This window comes from Vidua macroura, chromosome 3, assembly GCF_024509145.1.
Source record: "Vidua macroura isolate BioBank_ID:100142 chromosome 3, ASM2450914v1, whole genome shotgun sequence".
Lineage (NCBI taxonomy): Eukaryota > Metazoa > Chordata > Aves > Passeriformes > Viduidae > Vidua > Vidua macroura.
The window spans coordinates 15,981,555-15,993,817 of NC_071573.1; the positions used below are offsets into that span (position 1 = coordinate 15,981,555).

The window sequence follows — 12,263 nt, forward strand, 5'->3', positions numbered from 1 at the left end:
CATCCAGGTGAGTGCAAGGGGAATGGTTTTGTGGGCATGCACTCCTTGGAGGAGAGAAGGGGAGTGGTGACGTTGCCATCTGTGAGCAGCTCTGCCACTTCCCTGCAGCAGTGTGAGAGGGGGCCATCTCAGGCTGTGTGCATATGTATTTATCAGTGTATGTACAACTTTTGCTTCTACAATGATTTTTAGCTCATTAAAAACAATACAGCAAAATCACAAACATTTGTAAAAGGTGATTTTTGTAGAATAGTCTATATTTTGCAGCTGTCATCACATTTGAATTCCGTGCCACAGGTCCCTATTTTAAGATAAGCCATATTATTGAGATAAATGAAAAAAGTGAATAAATAAAACCTACACCTCAAGACAGACTGTTTTCTGTGAGGAAACATGAGATTTGTTATGTATTACTCCCAGCATCACTCCCAGCTTTCAGCCTCTGTAATTGCCATGTTTGGAGATAAAAGAAAAAATGTCAGTGTGTATCTATGATCCCTTTTTGTACATTTCATGCAGCCCTCACTAAGAATCATGTCAGAGGATCATGCCATTGCTTGATACCATGCAGGATGCAGGTCCATACTATTTTATGGACCTGCAAGTTTCAGAAGCTAGAATTTATGGCAGTGGGTCTTCTTAGACTGGATCAAAGACACATGTTCAGCAATAGCCCTGTGTGTGGCTCTTACATGACATGAAGGGGTGTTAAATACATAAGAGTAGCATGATCTGCTACTATATAACTAACAGTAAATACCCCCAAAAATTGCAGGTGAGTGAATTTTCCTCACAACTGGGTTTACTCTGTTATAACTCTTCTGATTCTTAATGCAATTGTGCCTCAGTTTTATCAGAACAGGTGAGATGAGAAGAAAACCTAAGAGTATTAGTTTTCTTCCTTGTCCTTCTGTAAAGTAATACTTTGGACACTTAGATCTGAATGAATTGACAAGGAATTGTTTTGAGGCAAGTTCAAAGCATGCATGGGAAAAGATGTGTGACAAATATACCAGGAATTAGGGCTCTCCCATACCATTAAGAGCACAAATTGACCCAGCTCCCAGAGCCAGAGCAGCTTCTGCCTGCTGTGAGAGCTGACACAGACAAGAGGGATGTCTGAATCACACTAAGCACAGCTGAAGTCTCTAGTCTATGGTTACACTTGAATTTATGGCTATAGAGCAACTCCTGTCACTTGTATGGATAAAGTTCATGTATGCCAAGAGCAGCAATTCTCAGGAAGCGCCCCCAGGTGCCGGAGGGGATGTGGAGCAGTGCTGGTGTTCCACAGTCATCTCACAGCCCAACAATGAAGAGCTGTGATCTCCTGAGACACATGTGAACAAAGAATTAACCTTCAAACCGAATTACATTGCTGTTTCCTACTAAAGCTGTCCCAGGGAAATAAGATTGATTTCTGAATGTGAAAATTATTAGGCATTACATTCATGTTGCTCTTGTGTATTTTGGGTTACATGATGCCTTTAAAAAAATCAGCATAAAAACAGCATTATGTTGGCAATGCCTTAAAGAATGGTTCTTCCTGGATGACTTGCAGAAGTGTATGTATCTTCTCTAAAATGCTGGCTACTGCAAACTGAGATCAATTTCATATAAAAGTCCTGAATGCTTTGATTTATGTGTTTTGCAAATACTTGAGTTACAATAATATAAATTTTGAAGTAAAAAGCTGTTTTCAAGAAGATAACATTTTATCATGTCAAATCTCCATAAACTTTTCATTCCTTTTTTTGTATTAAGCCATCACAATTCTTAAAAACATAGTGGCAAATCCTGAAATGAAATGACAGAAAGTAAAGAATGCATATGGATTTTAGACAATGAATACTTGTATATTATGGGAGTTAATGGCTACTCTAATTAGGTCCCCAGAAATAAAATATTTGTAAGTACTGCGATACTGCTCAATTAGTACATATTTTTTAGTATGCAAAATTCATCCTTGGCATAATCAATTTGGTTTCAGGGATCAATTTTTGTCCATTGTGATAAACAGGGTTAACATATGCTCTTACTCTTTAAAACAATGGCTAGGTACACATGCTTTTTGCTATGCCTCCTAAGCTACAGAAGTACCAAATCAAGCAGCAATGAATAATTGAGTTACTGTGGGTGAGGAATATTACATGCAATAGGTATTTTACAATAGCTCCAAAATGTGTCCACTAGATTTATAGAAGCATCACCACTCCTGTGTAAGTCATGGACTGTGTGCAGGGATTATTTCCTTGGCTCTCTGCAGCTGTACTCAATCCATGAGGCCCTGCAGAGAAGAGATGGCCTCCAAAAAACCAATACAAAGTAACTGTTACTGAAATTGCTATAAAGAGAAGAAAGCCAGATAAATTGCATTGTTTGGGGGGATTTTCAGAGTTGGTTGGGGTTTTTTCCTTGAGACAGAAAGGGATATGTCTTTGATACTTAGAATATCAGTTTCATGATAGGAAATTGCTGTGGAACAGACTAGAAACTGACTTTCACACAAGACCTTTTTTTCTTTCCAAATAATTCTATAGATTCTAAGAATTTTCTACAAATCCAGTGACAAAGGCAATAGAGTAAGTAAGATTCATTATTACAAGTTATAGAGCACTAAAAGAAAATAAAACTAAACAAATGTTACTTCTACTTTTTTAAAAAAGCTTTTCTGTTCACCTAACCACTAGAAAATCTACAAGTATTATTTTACCATTGGGACTTGCTGCTTGGGGTATTGTAAGATGGCATTGATACAATGGTGCAGGTAAAAGAAGAGTTGCAGTTAAGTACAGCAATTAATTGATGCATTTTGAGTCTATTAAATGATAGTCTTATTGCCTCATAAGCAACAGGAGGGTAGCAGAAATGTATCTGAGAGAGGAATTTTTGTGAATGTGCTTATTTCAGTATATAAGAATAAGAAACCTAATTCAACAAAATAATTCTTCATGCTCATATGTAATTAAAATGTGGGGTTTGCATATTTGTTTATGAAATACAAAAGATGTTCCTTCCCACATACTGTTTTGTAGATAAAGAGGCCAACTAGTAGAATAATTGGATGTGCATGGAGGTGCAGGCCCTTGTCCTTTTGGTATCAATGTGAATTTTGCCATGGCTTCAGGTAAGGAAGGATTGGTAAAGAAGCCATAGCCAACATGCTTGAAGTGCTGTATCTACTCATTTGCTTTATTTCCAGATGTGCTGAGCTGAGCAGAGCTTGCACTCCTCAGGTACATCTGTGAGTATGGACACACTGGGCCAGGGATCAGAAGATGACAAAACACGTCTCGCAGTGGTATATGTCGTAAAGAGGCAAAGCTAAATTTTACCAGTCATAGTCTCAAGGAAGAACAAATCACTCATTTTTGGACTGATAAACATGGGAACCCTTAGCCTAGAGGACAATTTTCCAGCAAGTTACTAGCACCAGAAAAAGGGGTTAGGATAAAAGTACCTCCTCATTCATAACTCCAGCCAGTACAAAGCAAAACATATATGAACAAAAAAAACAAATTATGGGGGTTGGATCAAATTGAAAAGATACTTACTTCACAGTAATGTCACTTCTCTCTCATACACTGCAAAACCTACAGGCTGGGAAAATGATGGTGTTCTCCAGCACATAAGAGAGTACAGAAGAGTATTTAAACAACCCTTACTCTCTGCTAGAAATATGTTTGTGTCATCTGGGAAAGCTGAATTTCTCTTTGAGTGGCCTTACTCTGGTAACAAGAAAAGACAGTTAACATTTATTCATATGTTGTACTGATTAGGAAATATCTCTACAAACACAAGTTACTTAGAAACAGCAAGTCGGAAATAGGAGAAAACACCAAGAGAAAAACAAGCTGTAAATACATTTCAAAAGTGTATTTGTTTTTTTTTTTCCTTTTTCTTTTCTTGACTAGCACCATCTGTACACAATAAAGTATGAACATAAATGTTTGGATAACAAAGATTTGCAAGGCACTTGAACAGTTTTTCTGGATAGGTTTTCTTTTAATGAACCTCTCAATGGAAGTCCCACAACCGCCTTTCCTCCTTCCTCAGCTAATGCAGGGAAAGTGTCTTCTGCCAGCAGTTCTTATTTACAGACATGTCCTTAAAAGGTTCCGCAAAGTGCTCTTTTAGGCTAAGAGTATCAACAACCTTCTATCTCCATTTTCCATGCTTGTTCTGTTTGTTTTTTTAATACTACTCCTCTGTATAGTATAGCAAATCTCTCATACACACAGCTGAGACTTGACTCCAACCTTCATCCTCATTCTTTTGTCTTTGGGATGCTGTTTGGAAGGGAAAAGAAGGATGGCAGAGATGCGCATTGAAATTCTCTTGAGGTTCATCCTTTATCGGCGTCTAGAGGTGATGTCAAAACAGGTGATCATCATGAGATGGGCCTTGCAGAAGTTGACACGGTTTTCTAAACGTTCAGTCACACATTCCAGGGCCTCTAAGTATTCCAGAGAATCCAGCTCAAATACCTGCTCCAGATCAACTGTGAGAAAGAAAATACACAGATAGGAAAAGCAGGCAAAACTTAGTGATGGCAGAGCTAATTCAAGTCTTCAAACTCATCAGTACTATATACAACATCACCTCTGGCTTGCCATTGTCTTTAAAAGTTGCCTTTTTTGTTTAATGATTATTAAACACAGCAGCTTGTCTACAATGAAAAATAGTTTTAAAGTGCATTGGATGCTTTCTGGAGTGATCTGGTCTGTCATCCTCACCAGAACTGCAGATGCTTTTGCCTTTGGAATTTAAAACAAACCTCTAGGCTCCTTGTTCCTCACACCTCTCCCTGTTCCATGTGATTCCCTCTAGACCACTCCAGCAAGGCCATCAATCCCTCCAATACAGGTGTGCAGCAGCTTCCATGGAAGCCAAGTGTGAGATGCATTGTCTGAGCCAGCACTGCCCATCTTATCTGTTTCCTGAGGTCTCCGTAACCCTCCAGGCTTTCTGCACTTACCACATTGGAATTACAAACAAAGGCATCACACATTAAGAGGACAGCAATTCATAGCAAATTCTCTCTCTCTTTAAAACTTTTAAACCCTCTTCCTTTATAGTGTTCCTGAAACCTATACTGTGGTTGTTTTGCAGGATGCACCTATCTGGTGTCAATTTAAAGCAGCTGTCAAAGGAAGCGTTAGGATGTTGTAAGGAAACACACCAGCCAGCCTCCTTTTGCCACTTGCAATTATCCTAAATAAACTTTTGCACATTGTGGGGTTTTTTTCTAGAACTCTTTGATATGAACTCATCTGCTTGCTAATACTAAAAAACTGTTATATAACTACTGCAGTATTCTTTATGTTTTTTTCCTTAGAGATGCTGAGGTCCTTCTTCATTTGAATGTGAATGCCCTTTAAGCTCTCTGAACTTTACACATCTACAGTTATAAAAAATGGGCCAAATTTTATTTCATTTCATGTAAGTCCACTGCTGCCAAGGGACAAGTTTGCTCCACAGTGTTATTTTGTGGTAGAAGAGCAGATTTATAATATTGCTCATATATTTGAGTGATCTGAGGCCAAAAGAAAAAATCTCATTTTCAGGAGCTGTGGACTGAAACGCTTGAACGTTAATCTACCAATGGCAACATCCACCACTAGAATGCTGTACCATTTCAACCTTCAGCTCTCAGGCAAAAAGGATTGTTCAGTTCTACAGTTAACATTTAATAAGAATTATAGGAACTAGTTCTAGAAAGACAGTCAATCTAAAGCTTGCCCTTAGGTCCTATGTTGGTTCATTTTAGTTTACAAACAGTAGCTTACATCTCACTCTTACCAGACATTTCTGCTTCCTTCCATCCCCCTATTAAATAAACCAAAGGAAACTTATGAGTTCAGGCAATAAGACAATGCTCTTACATTCACTGAGCCACTTATTAGGATCCAGCATCAGGTACTGTTTGGTCACCTCCAGTTCTCTCATTAACCACTCATATTTGGCCTTGACCTCAGCAATTCTCTGCTGGCGATGCTCCAGTATTTTCAGCTTGGCATTGAAACATATCACCTCCTGCCAGCCAGGAAAAAGAAGCAGGGAAAGAATAGATGAAGATGAGAAGAAATACCCAGGTCCATTCAGTGAAATGATCTTCCAATCAATAACACTGACAATGAGCCATTTATTCTGGAAGTTTATGAATCACTGCATGAAATCATCCATCATCTGCTTTATTTTTATTGCTTTTGTTTGGTTTTCATGTTTTCCATCAGTGAGCTTTGGAGACTTTGCAATGGTAGTTAATAATAAACCATAATAATTAATAACAGGCAGCATCTTGAAATTAGATTAACTGTAGGAAAACATTTCCTTTTTTTTCACCACAGTTTGGCTAAGAAAATCTAAGCTCTTGGGAGTAGGAAATCCATTGCTTGCTGTATTGAAAGCCTAAATACACCCCTGTGCTTGGTGCATAAGTAATGCATTAGTCATATTTTAAAATAAGAGAACTGGTAGCAATATCAAATGTGAAACATCCTTAAACAAAGGGAGTATGTTATGAAAAGCTCTAGCAATTCATAGTCATTAATAAAGAAGATATGTTTTCTGTATAGCTCTGGAGCACAGTAACAGCATGAGGTACACTGCTGGAGTCAGCCAGCCTGGCCTCACATGACTTCTGAGGGGTGGCAGCCACAAAGACATGCAGCAAATGAAACCATCTGAGGACTGTGCTACCCTTGCTAATGTGGAAACAATTCCAATAACAGAACTATCCTCATCCAAGCCTGTGTGAAGGTCTCAACATTATTTCACAATCTCCTCTGTAAACAAATCTGCCGTGGGTAAAGTGCAGTGGAAACCCCACTCCAACAAGTTTCTCCAAACATCACAAACAGCTTCAACAAGTGTCAGAAGCTAGGAAGCAAAAATGCCTTAAAATAATAATGAAGTCTATAATCTATCGTTACTCTAAAATACTCAACCTCAGATACTCCTTCCAATCGTATGTTTTAAGTGCTGACCTTTGCCATTTACACCCGCCAGGAGATTACATGGATGGCACTCACCTTGCTGTCCCCACCTCGCCGTCGCTGGAGCCTCTCCACATCATCTATCTCATAGACTTTGATCTCAAAGGGCTCCCCCAGCCCCCTCTGCGCGCTCCGCAGCGGCCCATCCACCCAGCGGACCCCGGGGCTGTTGGCAGGCTTCCTTGCTGGGGAGGTCGTGTCAAGGGATAAAGCTGGAATAAGCCTCCTCCTCTGTGAACCTGCAAATGGAGAAAGTGCCATTGCATGTTAGCACAGCTATTGCTTTTCCTTTCCATTGCAGAGACGTCTACAAATGACGTATGTTTGGCCTTCTCAGATACAGAAGAAAATGGAGGGAAAACCCAGGGAGGCCATGGGAGTTGTAGCTGCAATGTTCGGTACCGACCCACCATGAGTGACACCCTCAATGGTCCTTGGTGCCTGACTCCAGGATTTGACACTCAGAGGGCACACATCCCCTCAGTTCACAGAGCCTGTGTCTGCTCCCTGTTGATTAGGCCTCACCACATACAGGAGAGCAGATGAAGGACCCAAGCCAGCAGGATGGAACTGGTCTAGCCTGGCTTTCCTACCTCTTTACTGCCACTGACCCTTACAGTCAAAGGACAAGCATTAGCCAGTCTCTGCAAAGTGTCTGCCACATAAGATGCCAAGTCAGGGCCTACGGTAGAGCAAGGAGGAAAATGTATGTCCCTGGCCTAATGGCAGTGGTTTGCTGGGAGAAAGAACAAAAACAAGCACAAAAAATAAAACCAACTGGTTGCATTTCCTTGCTTGGTTCAGTACAATCAGAGCAATGGCTTGGTTGTAAAAAAAAAGCCAAAACAAAAAGGTTTGTAGCTGACACAGGGTCTTCCCTAGAACACAGCAGGAATAAAAAGGATGGGAGAAGCCAAAAACAAAAGCCAGAGCCAGCAAGTTTGAATGAAACTATTAATTGGCTTTCTTGGCTGCAAATACGTAAGTGATGCCAGCCAGCAGGGAAGAGATGCTGAATGATCATGCAGATTTTATTTTAAAAATAAGATAAAATCATTTATAGGAATTTCCTACATTATATTTATTGAGACTTGAATGTAAATAGTTTCAACATGTCTGTCAACTTGGTGCTTCAATAAAAGCTAAAAAGACCCAAAATATCTATTGATTGCCTAATTTTTGGATTTTCAATAAAGTATTGCCTAGTTTCATTCATGGGAGTCTGCTTCTGTGCTGACTTTGAGAACTATTCACATCTTAGCCTACGATTTCTGAGTACGATAGACTGTGCTAGAGACCAGTAGGTCTGTGTTAGAGACAAGTAATTAACCTGCAAATTCTAGCTTTAAATGGATGAGAATGGTCTACTGGGAAGCCTAGTCTACAGAGCTTTTATTTGGATACATCTGAGATAACCCATTGCAGGAAAAAGAGAGCACAGCCAGAGCTGATTGACAGACAGTTCTGGGCAGACATGGAGCTCTACAAGGCCCCTTTATACCAAACAACCTAAGATTGTCATCCTATGACACTTATCATAGCTATTTTTATTGCTCAAACTGCAGCCCAGCAAAAATATTCATGCCAGAACAAATGAAGCCTTACAAATACCCGCAAGCAGGAGTTATTTTAGTTCTGTGGTACCAGTCACTGGAAGACAATGTCAGCATTCCGTTACCTTGAATGCATTTCAGTTAATCTGTAGATTAAACTGCCTGATCAAGAGAAGAGTCAGATCTTGATAAAAGGAAAAGCAAGACCTGACCCATTACCATAGCCAAAAACTGACAACAACAAGACAATTTGGGAAGAACCCAACAAAGGGGTCTGTGATTCTAATGGTGACTCTTGTCAGCAGTGCTAGAGGAAGGCAACCAAATGCTGGGAGCAACTGCATACTTCAAGGGAGGTGACAGAGCATGGTGGACTATTCAATTTTATTACATGCAGGGAGAGATCCTGGAATAGGCTCAGACCCTCCTGGGAAATAAGTTCTCTGCTTGCTTAGATGGGAAGGGCCCTGAGTATCATCCTAGTGTCACTCAAAATCAAAAGGATTCAGGCATTAAATAAGTTTTTAAATACTTTTGAGGTTTTTGGCCATGGTGTCTCACAGAAGCAGTCTCAAATTTGTCTGAGTGTAAATACAATCTCTCTGCTGTTCAACAACTTTTAGAGCCAGCAATATCTACAAGCATCAGATCTGACTTTCTGTTTAATGCACCCAGTGCTGTTAATTATTTTTCTCTTCTGCCCCACAGCAATGGTCACATCTCCTTTCCTGACATGCCTTTAGACTAGCTGTAGCATTTCAAGGAAGCAGCTGAGCAGACTGGAAATTCCTCCTGCCCAGTTCTCCATGCATGACTGGATTACGACTAAGTGCCTTTTTCTGTGATGTTTGATTTTCTTCCTCTTTTCCCCACTGTGGCTGTTAAAACCACCTTCTTGTGTAATGAAACACTTTTAAACCACCCCACTGGAAAAACTCTGTCTCCAACCAGAGTTGAAGTCCAGGTCCAAGACTCTCTGGAAATGCAGGTGGATGGCTACAATGCACCTTGCCACATGAACAGCATCAGGCTCCTACTTGGAGCAAAGCAAAACAGATTGCTGGGGTATGAAGTAGAGGAATGATAATTTTTTTTTTTTTTTTTTTTTTGCATTTTGTTCCCATTCATATCCATTTGGCTCAATGGGAAGCAGAAACCTGCAGTCTAGAAGGAGGGCTCCAACCTGAGGCTTCCCTTAATAGCACTTGGCCCTTGGGAAGGAGGCTGCTGAGTGCAGCAGTGGCAGAAGACATTAACTCATTGTGTTTTTCTAGCCAGAGCTTGTGTCTGGATTGCCTGTGGGTTATGGCAACAGGACAGGCTGCAGCTCTGAACTCATCTCAGGATGATTTATCTGAGGCGTAGAGTGCTTTGAGGAGGAATTAAAATGAAATACCTTCTTACTCTTTCCCGTAAGGTAAAAGTGGATCTAGTTTGTTCTAAACATGCATTGCTTATTAGCCCAGGTATAGAAAATAATGGTGCCATTTGACAGGAGGCTTCTAACACTGACCTCTCCATTTAGTCTCTGGTTTTTATCTTATTTTACATTAATTGGGATCAGTAAGGAAATACAACCTAACCAGAGCTTTGGGGTGAATATCACAAAGCAGCTGACAGCTCTCTCATCCCCAACAAACAACAATTACATTGTTAAAATTAATGCAGTTTTCCATTCATATAGAAAATATCCACCAAGTCCCAGATTTATTGGGTGCACTTGATGGAGTTAGGATCTCATCAATTTTGACTCTATAATAAATAACATGCTTTGTGCTTTACAGCACACTACTCCTCTATTCCCTATGTATGACTTATGAAGAAAGTGGGCAGCCAGGGAGCTCAACAGGAGCAGATCTCAGCACCCTCCTACCTCTGCTCCTTGGCAAAATGTCTGACCCTCCCACCACGTAAATAGAATTAATTCCTCCATTCAAAAAAGAAATTTATACCAAAAATCAATCAGAAAGAAACACAGTAAGATGAACTCAAGGTAAAATAACTTCACATTCATTTATGACCATGCAGTATGTAAAGCAAAATGTCATTTGTTAAATGCCCTGAATAATATGTTCTTCACTTAGTTTGAATTTACACACTCTCAGAATAACCCTTCTTGAACCTAGCTTGAGTATGAATAACCAGGCTGTGAAATAGCCATGAAAATACACAGGATACAAGATTTGCTTTTACAACAGATCTAGTGGTCTACCTTAAGCTATAGGTTAAGTTTTGGCCAGGTTAAATTTAAGTTAAAGAGAGTAGCACAGCAGTGAAGGCGTGCAGTGTGAAAGTAGATCTAAAGGGTGAAGAGTGGTACTGAAGCTACAACATATTTCAGCAAAGGTAAGCCCAGAGGAGCCTTAAGGTATGAGAAATACAGACCAAGGTATGTGAGGGTAATTTTAAGGATAAAAAGGCACACTGACCTCAGCAAAACTGCCAAACTGCAAAAGGATGTGTGCTTATAAAAGTATGTTTTGACCAGGGCAAAAGCTCTAAAAAGTCTGTTTTTGCTTAAGTACTGTATATTTTGGAGTGTTCTCCTTAGGCTGCTTTCCAAGCACACATTCCAGATTGAGCATCTTTTCTGTGAAAAAGGTAAAGGCAAAAACTGCAAGTACAAAGTCTTAATGAAAAACAGTGTGATGCATATCTCTTCAAAGCAGGATACAACCAAATGGGATGCAAAACAACTGCTGTCCTAGAAATTTCAAGGTGTTTCAAACAGAAAATGAAACTGTAACTTGATATAACAATATTTCAGAAGTTTATATTGTGCGCTCAAAAGGCGGGATGTGGAGCCAAAGCTATTCCCCACAGCATTTAATGTTATGAGATGCAAAATTGCCTTTCTGTACAGAACCTGTTCTTCAGCATTTTGGTTTTTCTCACCAGACAGTCCAAGGAAATTACAAAAACCAGACCTGGTTAACTAGAGCAGTACCCCTAAGCTATTCCTTCTGTGGTTCCAACAGCAATAGCACGGATATCAGTTGTAGCATCAAGCTTTTCTTACTAGCAAAGATTATCTATCCTATTTCATCTGCTGCTCCTCACTGTCTGACAACAGGGCTGCTGTTCTGTTTGAGTCTAAAATGTGATGCTGACTTTGCCTCTCATTCTTATTTCCTAGTGGGATCTACCCTCATGGTCAATTGTCCATGACTGAACCAACTCCTCCCCTTTCCTTTGACCTCTTTTCTCCTAGTTTATTTTATTGCCACTGCAGAGCACAAAGCTATTCACTCCATGGATTTTCATAGAGTTTGCACAGTTCCCCTCCTGAAGGGGAAGTAATTGCCAGAGTTTTCAAGTGGAAGGCCCCTCTGATGATGTGGGGACTTCACCAGAAGTTTTTAGGGTTCCCATCTCCAAACACCAAAGAACCAAGGTCTATATTGCCAGAAAATCCAAACAGCAATCACTCATATTCACAACTCAGATTACACATATTGCATAGAAAGGACTATGTTGCACCCAAATACCTAGAATAGGATACACTGGGAGGATCCATCATTCAGAAGAAAATTTTTTATGTCCATCTCACTGTAAAATAATTCAGGCCATGTTCTGTATTGGTTATTAGGCAAGCCCACTGTTGTCAATTGATAAGAAGTACAAGGACACTTGAGGCAAGAAATCACCTGCTTCGTGTTTATTGGAATAAAGCAATACTTGTTTATAATATTCCATCCACACCAATACTAGG

The 12,263-nt window shown here is 39.9% G+C and overlaps 1 protein-coding gene across 1 annotated transcript in view; it reads right to left on the reverse strand.

Moving 5' to 3' along the window:
- Positions 1–3,486: 3,486 nt before the first annotated feature.
- The window catches only part of KIF26B (kinesin family member 26B), a 270,993-nt gene continuing 262,216 nt past the window's right edge, over positions 3,487–12,263 (reverse strand). Inside the window, exons 13-15 of the mRNA XM_053973226.1 lie at positions 7,035–7,237; positions 5,886–6,036; positions 3,487–4,501 (exon numbers count right to left, since the gene is read on the reverse strand). Of these exons, the coding sequence (XP_053829201.1) occupies positions 4,353–4,501; positions 5,886–6,036; positions 7,035–7,237 (503 nt within the window). The 3' untranslated portion in view covers positions 3,487–4,352. The remainder of the gene's footprint in view (positions 4,502–5,885; positions 6,037–7,034; positions 7,238–12,263) is intronic.